Source organism: Leptidea sinapis, chromosome 29, assembly GCF_905404315.1.
Source record: "Leptidea sinapis chromosome 29, ilLepSina1.1, whole genome shotgun sequence".
NCBI lineage: Eukaryota > Metazoa > Arthropoda > Insecta > Lepidoptera > Pieridae > Leptidea > Leptidea sinapis.
Window position 1 is genome coordinate 2887557 of NC_066293.1, and position 27580 is coordinate 2915136.

Genomic DNA, 27580 nt, shown 5'->3' on the forward strand with positions numbered 1-27580 from the left:
TATTAAATGGTCGTCAAAAATGTCCGGGCGGCGTTGTACACAGTTATACAATAACTTTTACAGATAACATTAATACATTCACTCAAATAAACACCTTATTTCGTGGCAGTAATGTTCAAGTTTGTAACACAACGTCACACGCTAGACAGACGCGAACACGGTGCACGAACATTTTGTTCACACCTATTTGAACATTTTGTTAACAATTATTAGCGTCAAGTTAGTTACACAATTTTGTTGATTTAAAAGGGCACTTACCTACGATACTCCATCATTTTTAAGTTTGGATATTCTGTTATTTGGACCGTATTTCAATGAACACCTTATCATTGCGTGGCGTTGTATTCAAAGCGCGGTCGGAACACAACTGAACAAAAACTCTGCCTAATAGGCGCAGTAAGGTGGCTTCAGACAGTTTATGAGCGTGATTGTGAATCTAGCTGTTTAATAAATGTCAATGAACACTTCGCGTAAAGTTTAATTAAAATATTTTATAATACGATGAATCTGTAAATATTAGTTTAAAGAGTGAGTTGTCCTCATTAAGCTCAACCTTTTCCGATGTCGTTATTTTTGACCTGAATTAATAATGCAATTGATTTGATAGTTCATGTTATGAAAGAAATTTATAAATATGAGGAAGGGTTCCGTCTAAAAATAAAAATCCATAAATTTTATGAAACAAATATATGCGGGCAACGTCGCAGCGCACCCTAGTATCATTTTTTTGTATGAGGAGGATAAATGAACGTACGGATCACCTGATGTTAAGTGCTCACCGCTGCCCACATTCTCTTGGAACACCAGAATGGCAAATTTCTTTATCCAATAACAATCCTAAATTGGTGACCCAAGATTGATATTTAAATCCATTTTCTGCTGGAAGCATTTCAATAACCAATCTATAGAATGTTTTTAGTGATCTATTTGTTCAATCCATATCCATACTCTATAGGATGACGTATTGGTATTTTTAGTTTGACAATGGTATAGTTCAGTGGTTAGCGACCTTGCCTACTGAGTTTAGAGGTCCCGGGTTCGATTCATCCTGGTAGGTGCAACCATTTATATGACGAATGTTTGTTTCCGAGTCACATGTATTTATGTGTATTTAAGTATGTATATGGTATAAAATCGCCTGTTTGCACCCATAGTACAGTCCATGCCTAGTTTGAGGCCAACCAGCCCAGCTCCTTCCAGAAGTTCAGAACACTCCTGGGGTGTTCGCAGACTTCTTGGAGCGACCTTGTATTTACTAAGGTTTGAAAAATCTTGACAACAGTTCGGATCCTCTGAGACTGAGTTTTTTGCAGTCAGATGACGCTTTAACTGACGTGTCGAACCAGGGCTATGATCTGGCACCGATCGGTACTACAGAGCTGGGTAATAAAAATATCCATGCCCTGTAGTATCACATCGGCTACTGCAACGGCGCAGGCACTAGGATCATCTAAAGGGAATGAAACCTTGCCCCAAGGGTAGGATGCAAAAAAGGAATGCATCCTATCCCAATCTGCTGACATGTAACGCCAAACGCGGCGGGCCGCTGGCTGTCTGGCACGTGGGCTTCGAAAAAGGAGTACACTCCTCACCAGGCAATGGTCGGAAGTTCCGAGAGGGATGTCGACAGAGACCAGGTAACTATATATATAGCTACGGGAATTCTGGAAGATTCGGCGGAAAACATGTGTTCTTTTACCAATTTAATTTGTCCCAAAATTTAGAACGATTTGGGACGCGAACCCGCGGCTTCCGTCTGGGCGCTCTTACTAGTTAGCCAACCGCAACCGTTAGTGACGCAACGAGTGACGTAAGCCTTGGTATGTCTTGTCTCTCAAGTTATCGTGTGATTTAATCCCAGAAGTGAGACATATCACTTAAAAATAACAAACTGTGTGTTATGTTGTCTTAAGCTTGTCTTAAGTTTATACTTTACGTAATTGGCATGACTTTGCGTGTTTTTTTAATGGTGTGTTTAAAATTAAATTAAATTTAATTTTAAATTCGTTCTAAATATTCACTTCCATTCCATTCCGCGGCAATGTTAACTTAATCTTAGTCACTTAGCTCTAAACTGCAAGAGTTATATTCTGGCCCATCGCCAAAATCTACTTAATGCTGAGACCTCGTTGATAGCAGTGCTTAATTAAGTCGTCTTAAGATAATGTGCCGTTATGCTTATCAAAATATCATTTGATCCCCGGACGGACCTTTTAATCTTATAATTATAGATCCTTTGATTTAGATTATACATTATTTTGCAAAAAACGGACACCTAGGTAAATAATGAAAAATTATCACAGTCAAAACAGCTAGTTCCGTAGTTCCGTATCTGTTCATTAAATAAAAAAACACGCTTAATAGTAGATTAGTAGCTAAGGGCTGTAAGGCATCAATTGCAGCCCGAGTGCGCTCGTGCACCTATAGTTCGAGGGTGCAATTGATGCTTTCACTCGAGCTAACTACTCTGCTTTACATCTCGATTGTGAGGTAAGTAGAAAAAAACTGGCATTACAATAATAAAATATTGTTAATTGCTGCTTCAGCTTCCATTTTCTATTGAATCGGCAGTGCAGCATATATCTTCATCACTTGCAGAACTCATGTTTTTATAGTATTGTTTTTACACTTTTTCACAACGCACGACGGCATTTTTTAAATATTTTAGTGCGACACAAACTGATCTGTCACAGACGATGGCAAATCTCATAATGGCGGCCGATCGGCTTGTATTCGTGTAAGTGTATGCGCGGTGCTATGTATTTACACGTTTACCGGCTTGTTTTGGTGCCTCACTGTTATGTGAGGTCCCTTAAGAGGAGTCCTTATTTTTTACTCGTCCGTGGTTTTTTTCCTATTTATCACGTAATTATAAAAAAATCCCAAAAACAAACAATATTTAAAGTAAATGTTTTCTATTCCCGCCTTTTTTCATCTTTTTTTTAATTATTTTTTTTAAGATGAAATTGAGGTTCGCCGTTCGATATTTAAAATTGATGACTATTATAGTCATACGAAGACAAGGCTCAATAGAGCGACCTCTTTTGTCATTGGGCTGAATGCATGATAAAATTTATTGAATTAGGCGTTACTTTGCGGAAATCCATAATTATACAAATGATTTAAGTTTTCTTTAGTGTTAATTCCGCCAATATTTGTTTTTAAAACAATTCGACACGTGTTTCGCCTCTACACGAGGCATCCTCAGGACGTGTTGTCTCGCCAAAATCTGGCACGAGACTGAATCAAATGAGCCGGAAGCCGCTGTTTTATACCCTCGTCCCATGAAATGACGCACTGTGATTGGTCGGCTGTTCTGACGTATACCCCCGGAAGAGACACGTAACAAAGGTGATGGGACTAAATTTGTTTGTTCATTCAACAATGTACACATGTTATTTTTGTGTTTTATTATTTGTAACTGCTCTAACACATTTAAGCGAAATCCTTTTTCACATGTATGTAAAATATTAAAAATTATTATTGTTTCCGTGTGAGTGACCTGTATCAATTAAATGTTTCGCGAAGTGTGATTTTTCGGGATGATTACTCCTAAATGCGGTAATATGTTCCTTTAATCTAGTTTCGAAATTTCGACCTGTTTGACCTATATATACCCCGTTACAAGTGTCAAGCGAAATCCTTTTTCACATTCCGCTTACACCTTCCTCAAAGGCCGGCAACGCTCTTGTGATTCCTCTGGTGTTGCAAGAGAATGTGGGCGGCGGTGATCACTTAACACCAGGTGACCCGTACGCTCGTTTGTCCTCCTTATCCATAAAAAAAATAACACTAAAGAAAACTTAAATCATTTGTATGAATGCATGATGTCTATTGCCAGTATGATGGTTAGATGTACGCGAGCTGTTTGAAAGAGTGAAGAGTTTTTTTTAAATAACTTACCATCCTAGGGCTTTTCTAGCTACATTATTACCCATTTGGGGGTCTTAAGGACCTACTTAGCGAATATGAGAGATGTAAAAGTATTTTTTTAACATAAAAGTAAGAGTTTAATATCGAATGTGGCCCTCTCTTGTTAAATTTACAGCTTGTATTCGTCCGGGCAATCTATCGATGCTATTCTTAATAGTTTCTTGTAGAATACGCTCACACTTCATAAATATGAGTTCAGAGCAAAAATATTCAAAGACATTTTTGCAAATTCGGCATCCTGTCGTAAGCTGGACAACTAGACCATTTTTGTATCATACTTCAGAACAAAACTAACCTAAATTTTGGCTGTATTTAATTTTGCTTTGTTACGCCAAAGAAATATAACTTACACACACACTTTTTTTTTAAATATAATTTCAATTATGTTGATCTTAATCAATTTAATAGTGTCTGCTTGATCTAAGTTCAACAGACATGAATATTGGCGACGCGCCAGAACTACTTTTCAACTTGTAGCTTACTGCTTAGCTTAGGGTTAAGTTACAGTGATACTAACAGAGTACCTACTCTTGTTGGAGTGTCCTTATTTCGCTGATCATACTACGATATATGTGTTAGAGTTTTGCTGATGAAACTTCATCAATATAGTAGCTATGAGAAAAATCTTTATAACCTAACCATTTGACCGTGTGCAGCGCAGAGCAGCTCGAATTGTCGGGGAACCGGTGCTCTGTGAACGGCTGCGTAGAGACATCGCTTCATTGTGTGTCCTCTACCGCATTTATCACGGGGAGTGTTCCGAAGAGCTGATTCACCTGATTACTGCCGCCGAATTCCATCTTCGCACGACACGCCACAAGTTAGGATATCATACCCACCATCTGGATATGTGGCGGTCCTCCACAGTGCGGTTTTCAAGGAGCTTTCTTCCACGTACTGCAAAGCTGTGGAATAAACTTCCTTGCGCGGTGTTTCCGGGACGATACGACATAGGTACCTTCAAAAAAAGCGCGTACACCTTCCTTCAAGGCCAGCAACGCTCCTGTGATTCCTCTGGTGTTGCAAGAGAATGTGGGCGGCGGTGATCACTTAACACCAGGTGACCCGTACGCTCGTTTGTCCTCCTATTCCATAAAAAAAACGTATAGGTTAACAAATATATTCATACTTTTAAATCTACATAATATACAGGAGTCAACATAATACACAGTACACAATGATTTATGCCTAAAATACGATTCACTCATGAGTTCATGTAGTAAAAGTTATAAAGTAATAAAACTGCATTGAAATTGGGTAAATAATACTATAATATCATTAGATCCGAATAGTGCGGACGGATTTCGTTTCAGAACCATAGACTTAAAGAAATTGCAAAAATATGATTTGAATGTACATCCTTATATTTCTGATAAATCGTACGAAAACCGATAACAAATTATAAAAAAAAAAGGTTTTCGTTATGTCAACGTGTATTTTAATAATGGAATTACTTGCAACTGGAATGGAATTATTTTTTTAAATTAGGGATCCTTACTAAAGGTCCAATAATGTAGATATATTACCAATAAACAATAATTCTTACCCTGAAGCTAATAGCACCACTGCAATTCACATCAAAAGCCTTGAAGACATAGTGGGCGTACAGTGCTGAATCTGAAAACAATACCGTCATAAATAAACAAAAAAGCGGCCAAGTGTGAGTCGGACTCGCCCATGAAGGGTTCCGTAGCAGCAAGTAACATACTATAGAAGTTCTTGTAGTTGGTTGTAACTTTGATCGATGCTTTAATAATAGTGTATTTAAAAAAAGATAGATAGATAGATCTCGTTCAAACCAATTTTTGGTGGAAGTTTGCATGTACATCATATATTTTATTTAGGTTTATCATTCTCTTATTTTAGAAGTTACGGGAGGGTGGGGGGAGACATTTTACCACTTTGGAAGTGTCTCTCGCGAAAACCGTTTAGTTTAGAAAAAAATGATGATAAAGACATCAATATAGTTTATGATATATACACGTATGGGTTTGATGAAATAAAACTTTTGAGGTTCAGTTCTAAGTAACCCCAAAAATTTATTATTATTTTTCTATTTTTGCGTAAAAATCTTAATGCACTTAACAGAAGAATACATAAAGGTACTAACCAAGTTTCAAAGGTATAGTTCTTATAGTTTCAAAAAAAAAGTGGCTGTGACATACGGACGCACAGACAGACAGACATGACGAGTCTATAAGGGTTCCGGTTACTGCCATTTGTCTACGGAAAAAGTAGAGCTCGTGAGAAGAACATACAAGAAACTCAGCGGCCACTCTTATAAATCAAATAGAGTATTTTACAATGGCTATAATATACATAACAAATTAGTTTGTAAGGTGCTGCATCTAATATATGAATCGTGTATTAATAATATCAAATATTTCATAAAAAGTACTAAAGAATAAACTGTATAGATGTAAATTATCGTATATTGGATGCATCAACCTTTAGAGATTGAATTCATTGCTCGTGTAAGGACCATTCGTGAACATGATGGTAATGGTTACTGTCATAATTAGTAATTGTATCCAACAAATACAATGATTTATTAACTATAACAGGTCGACCTGGCACCACACGCAGCACCCGTTCACGAGCTGACGCATGGACCAGTCATCGTTCCCCTTGCACATATTTATTATCAGCGATATTACTTACTTCCGTGCGGAAAAAACTTCGCATAAATATCTTTGAACGAGTCCTCGTGAACGACGCCTTCCGGACATTCCTGAAACAAAAAAAAATAATGTATTATTTTAAGTCATCGAACAAAAATGAGCTATAAGTAGTGCCGGACTAACCACGTAGCCAAGAGGAGCAAAATACTTGGGGCCCCGCGCGAAAGGGGTCCCCTAAATATTTAAACCCACTCATCAATGCCTGAATGTATCTTTTTGAGTTAACATTATTAAGAAGTCGAGCAAAAGCTAGTAGGCTTCATAAGATACATAATAGCTTTAAGAGTAAATGAATACACTTCTATAATAAAGTCCCAGCCACTGTTCAGGCATTATCTATAAATAAATTTAAATGTTTTATAAAAAAATGGCTCTGCCGTAAATCCTATTACTCCACTGCTGAATATCTAAATGATCGGACAGCCTGGGACTAGATTGTGATTATTTTATAGCGATAGAAATGACTGTACAATATTGTATATTTTTATTGAAAAGAGCGCAAAAAAAGAATGCTGGGAGAGTTTCTTGCGCCGCTTCTTCTCTCTCAGAGCGCCATTTGTTTCTGAAGCGGTAGTAGTATCTAGTAGTTAATACAAATGACTTCAAAAAGAATTCTAAAGGAATCAATTTTGAGAAAATAAATGCCTTTCAAAACAAGCGACAAGGCCGTACCATTCTTTTCTTGAAGCAGAACATATAGAAACATAAAATATTTTCAGTATTGATATGGACTCCCTATTTATTTTATTTATTTAATATTATGACTACTAATAATGTAAAATTTCTTATATTTATTATTTAAATATCTATTTTATAGGTATGCACAGCATTGCCTTCATTTAGGTACATAGTACAAATCGCGAGTGTAAGACGTAGCTTGTCACTAAAGTAATAAACCTGGCCTGTTTTATAATCTAATCTGACGTATAAATAATCTAAGGTTGTAGCAGTTAGGTGATATACAGACAGCGGAAAGCGGTACCTATAGTATGGAGGGTAGAGGTAAGGAGTATCATCCCTTAAGGGAGAAACGTTGAAAAAGTGTCCAGCTTATGTAGTAATTAACAGTTCTAAAGGCTTCCACAATGGCGCTGGTGTAGACACAGGGTATGTTATGAAGTATGGTGAATATAGCAATTGTAAACGAATTGAAGTATACTGAGTTATAAAAATAATAATGGCGTAAATATAACCTTATCTTATATCTTTAAACGAGCAATTCTTGTATATATATATAATCTGAATCTCGAAAACGGCTCCAACGATTTTCAAAAAATTTAGTATGCAGGGGATTTCGGGTGTGTTAAATCGATCTAGCTAGGTTTCAATTTAAAAAAAATGATTTTATCCATGTTTGAATGAGAAACAGCTACAATAACATTAGAATACAAAGGTAAATTTCGCCACGCCAAGACTATAATACCTCAGATGGGACATTGGGTGATCCGGAAAGCAGAAGACCCCGGTTCGAATCCAGATGTCCTATTAGTTTCTTTTTTGTTCAAGTTTTGTACATTCTTAAAATTAGTATTATTTTATATTTGGCGCATCTTTTATGATTTACCCAGATGCTACTGTAGCGCCACCTTAATTGACGGATCATTTTTCATGTACACAAGATGATTCTCCTTGCCTCTACTCTTCATAAACTATAGGTACTATAATACTCGCAAGTTCTGCAATTTAAGCCTGTCAGATTTTCGAAAGCGATACCAAACTACTATGAAACCAAAACACGCTCATTTGCGTGTTAATTGTAGAATAATACCTCAATGTCTATGACCTGTGCGGTCGTTACACCATAGATTATGTAGCTATATAATAAAAATATGTAAGTCTTAGAATCAGCGCGCACGAGCAACTTTTGTTTCTGCAACTATTTTGTCTCTTACATCAAGTCTACAGGTTAGTATGGAGGTGCACGCATGTAGCGACGCGACTTACGGGAGACTTTTTTATCCGCGGGTTCGGAGACAAGCCCGCGACGCAACTGTAGCCTTCTCTATTGGTTTCAATGTAAGTGCTCGCACGGCGATAAATAAGTTGCCGGTCGGTAAAAGGTTACACGTTCTGTCCGTGACCTTGGTCACAAATGATGACGGAATGACGAACTGATAGGGAGGTAACCCGGCAAGTCAGAATGAAGATGGACGTTGGACTGCAACCTAAACTTTCTACGCATTAACATGTTTGATCCTCACCCACCACATATCAAGGTTTTTTGATTTTTGCATTCATATTAACGTTTACTAGACGCTTTATATGTATATGTCAAAAGTCAATTCAAATAAAGTTTATTCAGAAATAAGCGCTTTTGAATGAGCTTGTGAAAAGAACACAAGAAACTCAGCGGCCACTCTTTTAAATTATATAGACTACAAATTTTAAAATGGCTGTAATATACAAGACAAATTAGTTTGTTAGGTGCTGTATCCAATACACAATATGTTAAAAAAAAACCCTGTACGATAACTGACGCGAATATGAAGTAGAAAACGGAGACACCAGTAAACATAAAATAGCTAATAAAACCCCTTAGATTCAATGCTACGATGGAAAGAACATTTCATATTAAATGTTTCCAAAAATGTTGACGACCCCTGATCTATTGATTCTACCAGTAAACTAAGGTCATCGTCCTGACCTCGGTCCAATGGCTTATCGGTAAAATAAATTTCGTAATTTTTAACAATACACTTTATAATTTCTATAATAAAACAGCGACTTTGAACTTCGGAACATGGAAATTCATATTCCGAAAATAAATTAACTCAATATTTCGAAGTGTTTGGGTGTTCTCAAAAATAAGTAGAAGTTTTTTACGTTCTATAATAAGTGATAAATTAAATTCTATTTTGAATAAAAATATTTGAATTTGAACAACTTCGTTTATTAAGTATAAACTGAAGTATGCAAGTGTTACCAGCCGCAGGTATGTTACAATTGCCGCCGATTTTTCAGGGACAGCTTTCATTAGCCAGACTATCTATTATTTAGATATCAGGGCTCGTACTGTGTGCATTTTTAATACAGTTTTCATTACATTCTCTACGCCATTACACTGTATACAAACAATGTAAATTACATACATAATATGTAATGTACATAGAAACATATTGTTAATAGGGTTAGAAGCCTTGTATAGCTTTGCATTCAAATAGCATTACATACATACTCATAACGTTATATAATACTACTAGCTGCCCCGACAGACGTTGTTTTGTAGATAATTAAAAAAAATACTGTTTTATAGGAAATTGTCAATAATATTTCAAAACATCGAGAATTATTTCGTTAAAATGCTCCCTGTTGTTATAATGAAATTGTTTCACAGCGGAACTGTCAAACCGTGCGTCACTAAATTCTCTCATAGAAAATATGTCCATACAAAACTAATATTGAAAATAAAAATAATTATGGGTCCCAAATCGAAAAAAAAAACTATCCTATCTCTCAAGTTGGACCAAACTGCTCTGCATGAAGTAATCCCCATTAAAATCCGTTCATTAGTTTAGGAGTCCATCGCGGACGAACAACGTGTCACGTAATTTATATATATTAAGATTTCATCGAATGTTCGCGAGAATTCGATAGGTACTTACCGGCCTATAGGGACTTTGAGATTAGAGTTGTTTACAAAAACATGTTTTTAATGTAACTACCTACTACACTGTTCGAAAACATTCAAGATTGATGATTACCGGTATATAATTAAACATCGAGATTAGGGACAAGAAGCAAACACAAACTTTTCTATCACCGTAATGGTAGCACTTCACATGGCTATTTGTGTTCGCTATTGGCAATTTGTTGTATTTGGCAAAATATATGACATTCAGGCGAATATGCAAATAAAGGCAAATGAAACCATCCACACATGGCATTCAACACAGACACAAAAGCACGTCCGGACAAGTTCACGGCGCGTGCGCTTCTAAATATGGCCATTGTGTGGAGGGTTTATTTGCTTATTTGCCTATTTGACCCCTTTGATTTGCCACGAAAAACCGACAAGCGCATGGTAACGCGTATTTGGTATTGGCCTTATTTGTCAAATAGGCAAATTAGGCCAACACTTTGTCAAATAAACTGTCCACACATGGCAATTATTTGCCAAATATAATAATAATATAATAAATAAAACAAAAAGAACTAACGTTGGAAGCAACGCGCCAGTATATCGTGTCTGTCATTCATTAAATAATATTTTGGGGACATCCGGGTCTGATCCATTTTGCGATAGCCTCATAGCATTAAAACGTAAGGTATTGAATTGCAACCATAGTTTATTGATTCTTTAATTACTTATTAACATTTTTTTATCATATTTTTTAAATATCTCTGTGTTAAATATAAGTGCCCAATAGAAATGATTCTCATTTATGTTGTGTGCTCCTGTAATTGACTCATACACTGGAACTATTACTGTGCAATATTTAAGTTTAGGAGTGTATTGTGTATGTGTTGTTAGAGTACCATAAATAAATAATGGGCGAATTTTTTTTAGGCATTCAGCAACTAAGCAATAAAGTGGACAGACTCGGCGATACATAAATGATCTCGTTCATGCACGGTATTATACTCTTCCAGGTATATACAACATCCTTATGTTATATTAGTATGCACTTACTTATTTCTCACGACATAGACACAATACAAGTAATAGACCAGTAGCGTAACTCAGCGGTATCCTTGAAAATTTTGATGCCTACGTCTGGGCGGAGCGCTAGGCCGATTCACGTATATTCTAACGATCCAAAAATCGTTGTAGTTCAGAAGTCGTATTATTGAAACTTGGTCCAAAATTGGTATTCACGTACTGATTCGATAGGACGATCTCGAACTCAATAGGACTGAAACTCAGTGACTTATCGACGACTTGCGATAGGACATTGCCAGTCTTATTCTACTATCCCTTTATTTTTTACCTTATTCTTTTAAATTTAAAAATGGCCAGAGCAAAAATGATTAATACTCATCCCAACTAAATAAAATAAATTAAAAAACTAGAATAAAACGCAGTTGAACGATGCACTTCAAATTTAAAAGTTTTTAATAATAAAATTGAATATATGCATGAAACTACAATTTATAACACCTTACAGTATCCACTCATTTTGTTATCAACGACTCTATGGATTAGGTCCCATTATTAAAACAAATTAAAAGTCTTAATTCACGTAAGAATACAAAAAGACAATCTATTTACATCATCAATCTGTCTACGAATGTAGACAAAATCTGGCGCGCACAACAAAAGGTCAGTGGGTTAAGTCGTCGACCGCGCATCCCAAAATAGTTTCGCGCCACTGTCACATGTCATTTTGACAGCTGACGTTAATGGCGGCGCCGAAAATAGCGTCGCAGGTGGCATTCCAAATTACAATAGTACGAGACGAGCAGACGCAGATAAAATACTTTATCATTCTGAACCAATACATTATTTATTCTGTTGTATAATACACGTATTCAAATGCAATACCTAGGCGATGTTTGGCAATGTGTAGATTTATCTTATAAATAAAATACTCGTGTCCCGGTGTTTGTTAAGAAACTCCTGCATTTATTGTTATGAAATTTTGTGTGCATATCGGGTAGGTGTGAGAATCGGCCAACATCTATTTTTTATAGCCCATTTTTTTTTATATGTGGATGGCAATACAGCGTTTGCCGGGTCAGCTAGTTTAATATATAATTTTTAGTTATCTCGATTTTATAGTATCTTAATATATATAAATTACGTGACACGTTGTTTTCCGCGATTGACTCCTACACTAATGAACGGATTTAAATGGGGATTACTTCATGGAGTGCAGTTAAGTCCAACTTGAGAGTTAGGATACTTTTTATTTCGATCTGGGACCCATAATTATTTATATTTCCAATATTTGTTTTGTATGGACATATTTTCTGTGAGAGAATTTATTGACGCACGGTTTGACAGTTCTGCTGTGAAACAATTTCATTATGACAACAAGGAGCACAAGTTACGTAATAATTATTGATGTTATGAAAGATTATTGACAAATTCCTATAAAACAGTATTTTTTTTGTTATATACAGAACAACGTCTGTCAGGTCAGCTAGTGAGATATAGTTTAATAATAGGTTAGAAGCTATAGCTTTGCCTACGGAGCTATTTTTTATAACAACCCTTCTGTCCGAACCTTCTATCAGTACATACAAATTGTATCATTTATCTATCATTTTAAAAATTAAAATAATTTTCAAAATTCATTATATTGATTGCTCATTTCTCTATAATAACTAGAAAACATTTATTTTAAGGCTCGAACGTTTTTCACGTAGCTTCAAACATAATTACTCGATAGAACAGTTCTCTACGCACTTGGCGTTGCGTAGAGACGTCCGCGTCGGTTTATTGTGTCTTCTACCGCATTTATTACGGCGTGTTCCGAAGCGCTGTCCCACCTAATTCCTGTCACCGAATTCCACCTTCGCACGACACATAATATGTGGCGTACCTCCACAGTGCGGTTTTCAAGGAGCTTTCTTACACGTTTTACAAAGCTGTGGAATGAGCGTCCTTGTGCGGTGTTTCCAAGACGATGTGAAATGGGTACCTTGAAAAAAAGCGCGTACACCTTCCTTAAAGGCCGGCAACGCTCCTGTGATTCCTCTGGTGTTGCAAGAGAATGTGGACGGCTCGAGAGAGAGAGAGAGTGTACGCTTGTTTGTCCTCCTATTCCATAAAATAAAACCTTATCCCTGACTTTAGAGACATCGCACACCGCGAGGCTTAAACAATAAATCAATTCGTTTTTTTTATTCTGAACAGAACACCGTCTGTCCGATCAGCATTATTATTGATAAACGATTTTTCTTAAATGTATTACCCAAGAAATACTATATGTAATGTATCGGGGTGAGACTCGAATTTTCGATCCAAAACTTTATCTAATAAATCTAAGGTAAAGTAATAATTATAGGCTTTCTATGTTTTGTTTTAGCTAACCTATATTGTATAAAACACTTTTTTAATGATGTTACCAGATTTACAAGTTATGGCTTAACCGAATAAGTGCAGAAACCGTATACGAATAACAATGTAAGTAATAAAAATATTACAAATCATAAACATACAATAATCTAGCATATAAACAAAAACAGATGTAAGAAAAACATATATAATGGAGATAGAGCAAGCTAGAAAAGATTAGCGTAAATTTTGTTACTGTAACCAATTTTGATTGACAAGTCGTAAAAAGTCAGCCACGCCTGGCATCAGCTCCTTAGTGTTTTGAATTTTTAACAACTAGCTAACGCACACATTGACAAATCAAAATTACTGTCAGTTCCTGTATACGATAGTAGTTTGTTAGTCTGTGATATGGACTGCGCAAAACTGGCAGAACCAGGGATTTTTAACATTCAATAGTCATCTTTCTAGTAGGCTTTCTCAGCTTAACAGAATTTAAGAAAATGTGAGGCATGTTTCATAATTTCTGGTGTAGATCTAGAAACGATGTCTAACTTCCAGTGAAATTTTCTTTGTTTCTAATATTTGCAAAACTATCATTAGTTATATTATATTATTAATATTATCAAAACTATAATTGTGTAGTCTTTCATATTAGATCGACTATACAAACATAATACTGATTGATTAGGAAGAATGAGAACGTCGTAGAAACCCAAATTAAAAGGAAGACGCAATGTTGGTAGGCCACCCACAAAATGGACTGATGATCTGTTTAAGAATGCCGAATATATTGGATGAGGGCAGCACAGGACCGATTGTCGTGGCGATCTTTGTGGGAGGCCTTTGTCCAGCAGTGGACGTCGTCCGGCTGATGATGATGAAAATATTTTCACACAATTAGAGAGAAATTTGTATGTTAAGATTTGTATATAAATTGAAATTGATTCAACTCTCGTCTATTGGTTGTGGTTCAGTAGACATACGAGTTACAAGAGGCTTGGTAGCTGAAGTATTATACAAATAGTCTAGTTGACCAAGTAACGTAAAATACTTGTTTTGCACAAGTTTCATCTTATGACAATTAAAAAAACGTGTCTGGACTTATCTATATATGTAAAAATGAATTGCTGTTCGTTAGTCTCGCTAAAACTCGAGTACGGCTGGACCGATTCGGCTAATTTTGGTCTTGAATTATTTTTGGAAGTCCAGAGAAGGTTTAAAAGGTCAATATGAACATGTTCGGTATTAAAAAAATAAACAACAACAATTTTGTTTTTCCTTTAATGTGTCCCCTGTCGTTCAGAAATCAAATTGAAAGAATGGTTTAAAATGAATAACTAATTAGAAACTTTCTCAGGATGTAAAAAACAAACTTAATTTTAACTATAGTTGGTAGAATAACTACAGATGTTAACTATGATGGCAATACAACGATTGCTGGGTCAGCTAGTGTAAAATAATTATTAAATTAATTTGCATGCCTGGTTATTCCTTGCTAAAATGTGGAACTGTAAGACTGTACCATCGTAACATACCATGTTTATACGCAAATACAGAATCTGATTGAAAATTCAAAATTCAAAATTCAAAAACTCTTTATTCATGTAGGTCACAAAAATGACACTTATGAATGTCAAAAAAAAATATATATATAAATATTGTTTCTTATTGAATTTACCGCTACTTCGTAAAGGGTTGAGCTAATGAGAAGAAGTAGCAAGAAACTCATTGCCACTCTTTTAAGTCAAGATTTACATTATAGTTGTTTTACAAATCATTTCAATTACAATATATGCAAAGTGACGCAACAAAAATACTCAAAAGTCAAAAATTGAAAGGCTTACATGAGTAGTCAAAAAAAAAGAAAAAAAATAAATAAATTAATACTTATAAACACAAGAGTTATTGAGTATAGTAGATGCATCAATCCACACATACCGTAAATAAATAGAGGCATTATGTGAGCATTTCATAAAATAAAATATATAATAACTTTAACTTTAAAGGAAATAATAATAATAAAAAAAACACATCAAGCAGACCTCCCGGTAACAAGATCATCCAGCCCCCACGAGTAGCACCCGTTCACGAGCATGACGCATGGACCAGCCATCGCCTCCCTCGACCATATTTTAGGGAAGGGAACCCGCCCCACGTCGCCACCACTTGATTGATTGTACGGACGCATGAAATTATAGGTAATTCTGGCGTAACAAAACAAAAATCTATGAGAAATATTTATTCCTCGCGCCATCGTTAAAACTCCCTCTGATAATTATTCCCTAACGCGCCAAAAGAAGTGTTAAGTAAATTAAAGTAGGTTAATTAAAAAAAACATTGCGATATATATAATATTGTTCTGCTAAATGCAGATATCATCGCGATCAGCAGCTAATACATAATAATGTAATAGACCACTTTAATGCTTATAAAGTGCTAAATATATCGCATTATTTGGCATTGCTGCAGCATACGTGGGATTTGGGAGTGGGCAGGTCAGTTACAATGTGGAACATATAGCTTGTCCAATAATTTTAGTACTTCGCGATTCTCTCCGCTAAATCCCACTGCAATCCCCGCAAATTGAGACGGAGTGACGTTACCAGTGGTATTTTATCCTACCTACTTCCCTACAAATATTATAAACGTGAATGTAATTTTGTTTGTTACGCCTAAACTACCGAACCGATTTTGATTAAATTTAGTACAGAGATAGACTAGAGCTTGCAAAAGGACATCAACAGCTAGCTTTTATTGCAAAAATAATTAATGGAGGGGTTGAAATAGGGAATGCCAGTTTGTATAGAAATCCATCATTATCGAAGATAAAACCATGAAACTTTGTTTTAAGGCACTTGATAATAAATGATTTAAGAACTTTTGAAACTTTGTCCTACATACGGGATGAAATAGGAGATTAAAGTTCGCAGGGAAATAGGTACTATTAAAGAAACTGTCCACAATGACAAGGGATATCCGCTGTATCGTAGAAGAGCGAAAAGAGCAGTTTGTGTATTGTGTATTATTTGAAAAGTATCCTAAAAAATAAAAAATGTTGCCCAGAGTAACTATTAATACGGACGAAGTCGCGGGTAAAAGCTAGTACTAATATAAAAAAGAGGTAATGTTTTTGAGATTGTATGAGGTAATCTCTAGATCTATTGAACTGATTTTGATAATTCTGTTACTAAAAGATTAATAGTGGTAGTCGGATTCAAATCAAATCATTGTCACATTATTTTCTTTTTATATTTATCACCACTTCGGAAAGGCTTGAGCTTAAAAGAAAAAACAAGAGATTTTTATGAAAATAAGGGACAAGACGAGCAGGACGTTCAACTGATGGTAAATGATACGCCATGCCCATTACAATGCAGTGCCGCTCAAAATTATTGAAAATTCCCAAAAATACTGAGCGGCACTATAACTGCGCTCGTCACCTTGAGACATAAGATGTCAAGTCTCATTTGCCTAGTAATTTATCTAACTACGGCGCCCTTCAGACCAAAACACAGTAATGCTTATACATTACTACTTCACGGCAGTAAAAGGTGCCGTTGTGGTATCCATAATCTAGCCGGCATCCGCTGTAAAGGAGCGTCCCACTGGTAATAATAATAAATGAAGATATTATGCGAGCACTTTATTTGCAAAGAAAGAGATAAAACGGATCCTTATCTTATTAGAAGCAATTAAAAAGAAGACAAATTCGACAACAATAAGCGGAAAATTTCGGACACATTTTCCATTCAGTTTTCCAAATGTTCATTTCGGTTGATCAACTTTTGAGAATGTTTTTGAATTTTTACTCAAGATTTTTAGCTACCTTTGTCGCAACAATTTCTGTCTCGCCCGCGACAGCACGACAGCAATATTCTTGCATAATCATCATCCTATCAGCCGGAAGACGCCCACTGCTGGACAAAGGCATCCCTCAAAGATCTCGATGATCGGTCCTGCGCTGCCCTCATCCAACGTATTCTGAAGATCTTGACATCATCTTGAGAGGGGCTTACCAACACTGCGTTTTCCGGTACGTGGTTGGCATTCGAGAACTTTGAAGACAGTGACAGGAGGACTAGTAGATGATGTTTTTAAAAGGCGATGTCTCCCTGGCATTGACAGTCGACACACTTCCGCTGCAACCGTTGATGAGTTAGGGCGTTACTCTCTAAATTTGGTTCCGTCACTCTATGACGAAACTTCTATTGAACACCCACTCATTAAATTTCAACTTACGCTAGATACTAAATACCTACGGTAGACAATCTCCACACTATATCTTTATAAATTATAGCCTATGTGTTATTCTGATGTGTAAGCTATATTTTTGTAAAATTTGATCACAATCCATTCAGTAGCTATTGCGTGAAAGAGTAACAAACATACATGCAGATATTCTTACAAACTTTCGCGTTTATAATATTAGTAGGATTATAAAAAAAATATAAATATCAAACAGAGTTTCCGGTAACATGTCCTGCTACCACAAACTGTGCCTGTTCACGAGGATAACGCATGGACTAGCCATCGCCTCTCTCGACCATATTTTAGGGAAGGCAACGACCCGCCCCTCGACGCCGCCATGAGCAATGGCATGATCAAGCCTGTCGCAAGAACTATGTACAAACTGTGAACTAAGAAATAAGGGCAAATAAGTACCTCTATATTTCTTTATAATATTTTGTGCGGCTGTTTCCTCCGCTCGCTGTCGTTACAAATTTGTAAAGGCTCTATATTTCTGTATTCTGTGTGAAAGTTGGCACTTGGCAGCAACACAATGAAATGAAAATGAATTTTTTTGTTACTAGGGGATGTTAAGTTATACGATCATAGCGACAATTTAAAACACAATTAAATAAATCAAAACCGCTTTATTCATTTAGGTTAAAGAAATTACATGACGTTCATAGACATTCGTAAAACCAGGGGTCGAGAGATGCATTGCCAACCTTTTAGTTGGGAGTATGCTGTATTCTTGTCGGTCCCTAAGTCGTATCGGTTCGGGAAAACTGAAGCCGGTTATTGATTTCACAAAGCGAGACAAGAATTTTCTCACAAAACGCGCAGTTGTAGAATGGCCAGTCCTCAACAAGATACGGGTGGAGTACGGGCGCTGGAATCAACCTGAACAGCTCCTCCGAGTACTCCCCAGAGAACCCAATTCTCTACGGAACGCCGAAGAATCAAGCCGATCGGAGATGAAATGATTCGCGCGTCTTTGTCTGTATGTCCAAACAAAACGCAAAAATTACTGAATAAACTATTATTTAATTTTCTTTGATCAACGAGTGTTAAACATTTAAATAATACACTTTTTAAAGGATTAAAACGCGTATAATTATAACTGTGCTTTTACATTAGATTTTGCGTAAAAAGTTACATTTTTATTATTATTTTAGTAGTACCCCTGAAAACGTGATCTGGAAAGGCCTCGAAACGTTGGGTTATCTAAAATAATAATAATAAAAATGTAGCTGTTACGCAAAATCTAAAGTAAACCCAGTTAAATTACAAGAGTTTTAATCCTTTAATAAGCGTTTTATTTAAATATTAATTAATTAATAAAAAAAAATGCATATAATCTTGTTATACAGGACAAAATACATGCTACATCCCGCTATATGCTTCATAGTATTATTGCTGTTTTATAGCGACCACGCGGACGACGTCGCGGGCAACAGCTAGTGTCTTCATACTTGGAGACTATTGTCTTTATTAAGTGCTTGCTTACATATAAATACGCTTGTTTTTAAGGTTCCGTACATAATACTAAAACGGGACCCTATTACTAAGACTGTCATCTGTCCGTCTGTCACCAGCCTGTATCTCATGAACCGTGATAGCAAGGTGGTTGAAATTTTCACAGATAGGTAGTGTATTTCTATTACCGCTTAAAACAGAATAAAATAATTATTTAAAGGGGCTCCCATTCATCAAACGTGATTTATATAAATGATGTTTTTATAGATAATGGTACGGAACCCTTAGTACGTAGGTCCGACGCGAACTTGGCCAGTTTTAATTAATAATATTATCTAATGAAATCTTCACCTAAAAAGTTTTGAAACTCCACAACATCTAATCGCCTTCGCCTATTCTTTGCACCACAACTCATAACCTTTTCAACTCGACACCCGCGCCGCTTCCCCGCAACAGTCGCGTTTCACTTTTGACGGGAACCATTCTCCATTTTTAAATTGCAATTTACACCAACTGCATTCGTTTTTATTTAAAACCTTTGAAGTGCTTTGAGCGACGAATGGCGCGCAAAATTTGCGGGCATTTAGCTATGGAAAAGTTTTTACTTTGAACGAGGACCGTTTGACGAGCCATTTAATTGCAACGTTTTTGTTAAATACGTTGATAGATGCTCGTAAATTATAGAGGATATAAATGAAGTTAGAACAATATAATTGTTTAAATTAAATTTGTAATGAAAATTTATGAATGATGCGGACTGGACCCCGCGCATTTCGGATTGTGCCGAGTGCTCTTACCAACTGAGGGTTGAACAGGATTTACGGTCGATACGACACTTGGACCGTTGGCTCAATGGGTAAGAGGGCTCAGACGGAACCCGAGAGGTGTGGTTTCGAGTCTCGCATCTCCCATACTTAAGTTCTTCGGACACGGCAGCGAGAGTGAGTTAATTGAGCGCCTTGTCGTTCAGGGCAAAGTGGAGAGCACCAGAGGGCGAAGAAGGTCGCCAATGCGATGGACCGACCAAATAAAGTCTGCTGTGGGTGATCCATTGAACGAGGGTACCGGAATGTCGGCCAGCAGGGAAAAGTGGAGAATGCTCTTGGAGCGAATCACATCTGCCCCAAAAGATGTCACTTCGTGATGACCACGACTGCTCTGCCAAGAGTGTAACGAAGAAGATCTTTCCAAAATGTTGGTACAAATTAAATTTTTATATTTAATCCCAGAAGAGAGGGATATTACTTAAAAATAACGAACGGCAAATGATAGGTATCTTTTTATATTTCCGTATTTATAAGGACATAACATAAAATAAAACTGTGACTTTTAAATTTTAAAGTTAACATCAAAATCTCTGCAAAAGAAAAAAAGCTGATATATATATATCAGCTTGGTTATAGACAGTCTCTCAAAGAAAAATTTAAAGAAATAAATATTATGACTGTTCATTGTCAGTATAAATGTATTTATGAAAATTTAATATACGTTCACATAAATCGTCACCTTTTTGCTCTTAATAGTAATTTTCATTATTATAACACTAGAAATAAGGGATTGCTTGAAACTAATTCTAGTAAGCTTCATAAGATACATAATAGCTTTAAGGGTAAATGTATACACTTTTATAATAAAGTCCCAGCCACTGTTCAGGCATTACCTATAAATAAATTTAAATGTTTTATAAAAAAAAATGCCTCTGTCATAAATCATATTACTCCACAGCTAAATATCTAAGTGATCGGACAGCAGGGACTAGATTATGATTATTTTATAGCAATAGCAATGAAAGTACAACATTGTATATTTTTATTAAAAAGAGCGCAAAAAAAGAATGCTGGGAGAGTTTCTTGCGCCGCTTCTTCTCTCTCAGAGCGCCATTTGTTTCCGAAGCGGTAGTAGTATCTAGTATATCAGAAATGACATCAAAAAGAATTCTAAAGGAATCAATTTTGAGAAAATAAATGCCTTTAATGCCTTTTTAAAATAATAAATGACACACTTAACGCATGCCGCATTACAAACTGACTTCTCGGAAAGATGCTGCTGCCCATCCTCCGTTCTAGTCTAGTCTAGTCCCTTAGTCGCCTCTTACAACACCCGCGGGAAGAGATGGAGTAGTGACTTTCGGTACGCAGTCGTGGTCGCTAACTATGGGCCTTATGACAAAGCTCGTGGTCGTTCAAAGGGCAAGGGGCTATTTAGACGGCGCATAATTAGTTATTCACTTCACATCAGAGTAGTAGGTACGCTTACCATAGATTACACTAGCTTATAGACGACTGGATCAAAAAGCCTCACTATTACCTACTTCAATATTAAAACTAAAATAGATAATGAAATTCTTACCGTCTTAAATCCTCTATACATGACCCTGATTTCTTGTTTCGAGAACTTAGTCTGTCTGCAGAGCTCTTCCAGAGCCACAGGAATTGGCTTGGGCGCACGGTGTGGTTCTAATTCGTACGCGTGCTCCTCAACAGGCGATTCGGGAGGCGTCGCCATTTTTGTTTTCAATTAAGCATTCTTATCTGACAGCTGCTTTATGTTATCTGTGGTAAGTCTTCGTCTGCTCGCCTTTTGACATCTCAGGTGACAGCTGTCACTTCTGGAACAAGGAGGGGAAAAATTGTTGCTATAATATTTAAAACTTTCTAGCTGCAGTAGCCATGCCGGTAAAAAGTGTCAATAAGAGTAGTAAAAAGGGCCCAGCTGTTACAGAAGTCAATTTAACATCAAGAACGGACTGCCAAAACTACTAGTTGCGTTTTTTTGACCAGTACTTCCCAAATTTCTACACTAACAGGATCATGTTCACTACCCACGAAATAGCAAAAAGTCGTCAAACAAAATGGCACATACATACATTCTGTAATAAAATGTAAATAAACTTTGAAAAAAAAGGCATAATATTTTGTATAAATGCGAAGAAACATTTCCCCCAACCTTTAATTCTAATATAAAACAACATTAAGGTACTGAAGGTAGTAACCTACCTTCAGTACTTCAGTTTCCAAAACCATGTCTCATGTAACTAGAAAAATATATAAAAACCACAAAAATTCCCTTGATCTGAACTACAAAAGTGAGGAGGTATTTGTCAAGTACCTTCCTTACCAAGTAGATTGTATTTAATACCTTCTTTATTACGATATTGTTCTTTCTACAAACGTAAAACAGCACTAGGAATAATTTTGTTTTAAGGATTTTTGTTTTGTTAGGCCAAAGAAGTATAGTCCGGGATCCATCGTCCATTTTTGCCCTTGATTACTCTTTTTCGGAGACTTGCTTCATTTTGATGAGACGCCCAACAATTTCCTGTACGAAAACTCTGGATTGTGGTAGGTTAAATTATATAAATATTAGCTAAGTAACAAAAAATAATGGTTAGTGATCATTTTGAATGAATTCGTTATCGATACTTGTTGGAAGGACCAATCTATGATCAAACATACATGTTGTAGTACAAATATATTCTCAAATAATTTAGATAATTATCATCAGATTTAACGAAAGAAACCCAGTAAGTAATACATTTTTGAGAATTATCAAATTAACATATTGTATCCCTGCTACCGCTATAACTTACCACAATCCAGAGTTTTCCTACAGGAAATTGTTGGACTTCGCCTCATCAAAATGAAGCCACCACGGAAAAAATTAGCTTGATAGTAATAAAGTGCAAAAATGGACTCTGGATCCTGGACTAGTATAATGTCTTGCGTGCGTAGATAAGTACCTACACACACACTTTTTTTTTCAACTTTTTAAGGATTTGTTTGATCACTACCATTATTGAACAATCCGAGTGAGGGTCATGATCTTTGGTGGAAGTTCCTCCTCGTTTATAGTCGGCATCCAGCAGATGTAGAATACGATGAAGCATTTGCACCTAAAGTATCCTGTTAACCTTAATTAAATGTAGGTGCCGTAAAAAGTGGACTTTACAGTACGTCATAAGAGGCGGCACTGCCTAAGTAAAATTTAAACTTTAAACTATCACTACGGGGAAGCGTACCAAGAATACTGGAAGCATTTCCACTTTGGATAGCTTGGCTGATACGTTGTCCGAAATAGCTGCCAGCGCTTGGATTGTCAGTAGCCCTATTGAGCCGAAAATATAGTACTTAGTACATTCTCCGTGCCTCTAGGCCCCACGGGCCATGTGTCTCGACACCAACCGGCACAAAGATGTAAGTCTCATTGAGACCGACATAATTTGAATACTTAGAAAGCGAACAGTTGCTTAAAACGTAGTGGATTTCGGCTATCTCCGTTTTAACCAGATTATAGCCGCCATCTGTCAATCTATCGATGACTGCACGTTTCATACAATCGCTTTTTTCTTAGAGAGGATCGCAGGGCTGGTTCCGTACTGAAATAATTCAATTTTATAATTTTTTTACAACCCGCTCCGACAAACTGAAAACAAAAGACTTCCTTTTTTAAAAAGCAAAAGATATTCTTATAACTTCTTTTTTTAATCTAATAATATATTCCAGTTTTATCAGCCAGTATTTACCTTTTTTTTGGTTCCAAAGAGTTTGCACCATATGGTCACTATTTATTGAACGCCCCTCGTATAAGTAAATAGCTACCAGCACAGTGCAAGGCTAGATTCTATCGTGAAATATATCTTGACGATAAAGAAAGTTCGCGTGACTTTATCATGGTTTTAAAATCAGTGGCGGATTTACATTTAACAGCATATTATGATTTTTATTCGGCTGATTTGTATATTTGAAGTTATACTTCTTTAGGTGCGTTATGAAAAAAATATGAGAGTGAAATTTTAAGATGCGCGCGCATCACTATAACACAAAAGTGACAGGGTGAAGTTGGTTCCTAAAATTTTATGACGTTGCTTCGTTATTTTTTTTTCTTCGTCCATTATTAGGATAGGCAAAGGGTTCAAGCAAGTTCGTACAGCCGTATTCGTTATTTAATAATTAATTGTCCAAGCCATCGTTCCAAGACCTTTATAATATTTTTCTTTCTACAAACGTAGAATAGCGCGAGGAATAAATAATTTTAAGGATTTTTGCTTTGTTAGGCCAAAGAAGTATAACTTCTTGCGTGCATACACACATTTTTTTTTTACACAATAAGGGGGCAATCGGGCAAGAGGGTCACGTGGTGGGAAATGGTGAGGCCCCCGGACATCCACAACACCAGGGGTTAAGAGATGCACTGCCGGCTTTTAAATTGGGAGTATGCTTTTAAACTGGGCAAATGAACCCGCGAGCATGTATTAAAAGAGTTATGAATGTAGAGGAAGCACGTGAGATTTGTTAGGATAGAAGCAAGTGGCATTTTATTGTCTCTGCCTACCCCGACGGGAACAAGGCGTGAGTATGTGTGTGTGTGTGTGTGTGCTTTTAATCTTGAAGGTCCCTAAGTCGTATTGCTTCGGGAAACCTGCAGGCGGTAATTGATTCCACCAAGTGGCTGGTGGAGGCAAGAATTTCTAATAAAGTAAAACATGGTTAAGGAAATTAAGATTGGCATATTGAAATGTAGTTGGATCGATCAATGTATGACATAAGATCTTACAAAAAAATAATAATAACATAACATAATATTATAATTTCAAACTAATAGAGTCAAAGTCAAATAAAATTAAGCGCTTTTGAATCGTCACTATAAATATTTATTTTAAATGACTAAATCTGCCATATGTTCTAAAAATGTAGAGCTCGTGAGAAGAACATACAAGAAATTCAACGGCCACTCTTTATAATCAAATAGAGTATTTTACAATAGTTTTAATATACAAAAAAAAATCAGTTTGTAGTTTTAAATACCAAATATTTCATAAAAAGTAATAAAGAATTAACTGTATAAATATAAATTTTTATATTTGAATTCATAGTTTGTGTTAAGATGCTTCGTGAACATGATGGTCGTGATTACTGTCATAATAATTAGTAATGGCCTCCAACTAATACACTGATTTTTAACTATAACAGATCGACCTGACATCACAAGCAGCAACCGTTTACGAGTTGACGCATGGACCAGCCATCGTGGCACATATTTGAAGGAAGGAGATGACCCGGCACACGACGCTGCCGCAAGTAACGCTATTTAAATGAACATGACGATAGACATATCGTTTCCAAGGTTTGTAATTACAATAAACAATACTTATTCATTCGAGTTATTAATATGTTGACATATCGAACACTCGAGTTAATTTTATTGTTTGATCGCGCACGAATTGGCAAACCGCCATTTTTAAAACCAGGAAGTTTTATCGTAGGATTTCAGATGTTCGAACTTTTAACATTTCAATAGTTCTGTTTTTAGTTTATAGACTAAGGTTTTGTATGTAACAGGAAATGGGTATCTAAAATAAGTTATTTTTTAATTTGTAAAGCATTTATTTATTTATTCATAACTCCAACAGGGTGAGCACCAATACAATTCCTTAATAACTAACATAGATATAAATACACACATTAAAAAGTTATCAATTGTTAATTTCTGTTATTAAAAGAACTTATAAAGACAACAGCTGTTATTTTTACAACATAGGGCCATAAAAATATTACTTTAAAAATAAAATACAACGTTATAATGTGGAAAACCATACTAAAATTTAAGTTAGTACATGTTGCTTAGACTTTTTTGATGTGTGCATTTAAGTGACACCCCAATTATAGGTGCCAATCGAGAACAATTAACACAACGAACACAAACAGAGCATTACTTACGTTTTAGCAATTTAATAAAGAATATAGATATAAAAAATATTAGTATTACAAAATTTAAATTAATTAAAATGTGTGAAATAGATTAAATTCGACCAAGGGAAAGAGAGCTCTTAAAATAAATCATTTTTAATACATTAGTGACTGTGCCATTGACAAGTTTGTGCAAAAATAACTTCATAACTTATGTAAGTATTATGTTACCCAAGGCCGACCATTAAACAAAAAAAAAAAACTGACTATACTACTGAATATTAGGTAATTTATACGTTCAGATAGATTATGACAGCTGCGAAAACGCAAAAAAAGGCTTTAGAACTAGCCTCTATTTTGAGCAATTCACGCACACTAACACATAGTGTCATACGGTTGTTGTCCGCTGGTAAGTTCGAGGTACCTAGAATCTAACTACTACGGAGATAGAACTCTGAAAAAACGCCTACCTAATCTATTAAACAGCTTGCCTGAGGACATCCGACTAGAAACCAGTAAAAGAAAATTTAAAACTAAACTCAAGAAATATTTATTGTCAACATAAAATTAAAATTAGATTTTTTATTATATTTTTATCAATATTTGTTAATTACACTTGTATAAAATCAATGTTCTAATAAGCATTAATGGATTACAAGAGACTTAATCCTGCAGACAAACTGTCCAAACAGTTTTGCGGGACTATGTTAGCTTTTAAGATTCTTTCTGTAAATGATTAATAGTATAAATAAATAAATAATAATAATACGAATCGTGAATGTAAGACACAAAATTCACTCTTATAATTTTTCCCTTACGCGCCAAAAGAAGTATATCTTCAAAAAAAATGTTTAGCAGACCGTCGTATCACAGTACTTATTAAAACCTGAGAAACAAAGGTTTCAACTGGTAGTGTGTCCGATGAAAAAAAAATACTCTTTATGGGTCAGATTTGGACCGGCCAAACCATCAGACGCGGACAACCAGTACTTTTTAAAGAATAGGTCCATGGGTGTCGTAAGAGGTGACTAAGGGCTTTCAGAAGTGGGAGAGTTACGCTGCAGTCTTTTGACGTCAGCACAATCGGGCCAGACTCGTCCGGGTTAATTACTACACTCGCACGGAATACCGGCGTGAAGTAGCGGCCTAGTGCCGCTATGTTTCGCAAAGGTTAGTGTCGAGGACCGGTGGCCATTTGTTTCTTCTGCATATCAATGATATGTTGGACACCTCCAACATTCATTGCTATGCAGACAACAGCGCTGGTGATGCCGTATACACGGGCTATGCAGGTCTCTCTCGGGAAATCGTCGACCAATGCCGGGAGAAACTTGTGTCTTCTATCGAGTCCTCTCTTGAGAAGGTCGCGGAATGGGGTAAATTTAACCTGGTCCAATTTAACCCCCAGAAGACTCAAGTTTGCGCGTTTACCACTAAAAAAACCCCATTTGTCGTATCACCGCTCTTCGACAGCACTTATCTTAAAGCCTCGCCTAGTATCGGAATACTGGGTCTCGAAATCTCGAGCGATTCCCAATTTCGTGGCCATCTGGAGGGCAAAGCCAAATTGGCTTCGAAGAAACTGGGCGTCATTAATAGAGCACGGCTATACTTCAAGCCGGCCCACATTCTAG

The 27580-nt window shown here is 36.1% G+C and overlaps 1 protein-coding gene across 1 annotated transcript in view; it reads right to left on the bottom strand.

The window, feature by feature from the left end:
- The window catches only part of LOC126973285 (Kv channel-interacting protein 1), an 80305-nt gene that overhangs the window by 8609 nt on the left and 44116 nt on the right, over nt 1-27580 (bottom strand). Inside the window, exons 2-4 of the mRNA XM_050820499.1 lie at nt 21610-21868; nt 6595-6664; nt 5480-5550 (exon numbers count right to left, since the gene is read on the bottom strand). Coding sequence (XP_050676456.1) covers nt 5480-5550; nt 6595-6664; nt 21610-21765 — 297 coding nt within the window. The 5' untranslated portion in view covers nt 21766-21868. The remainder of the gene's footprint in view (nt 1-5479; nt 5551-6594; nt 6665-21609; nt 21869-27580) is intronic.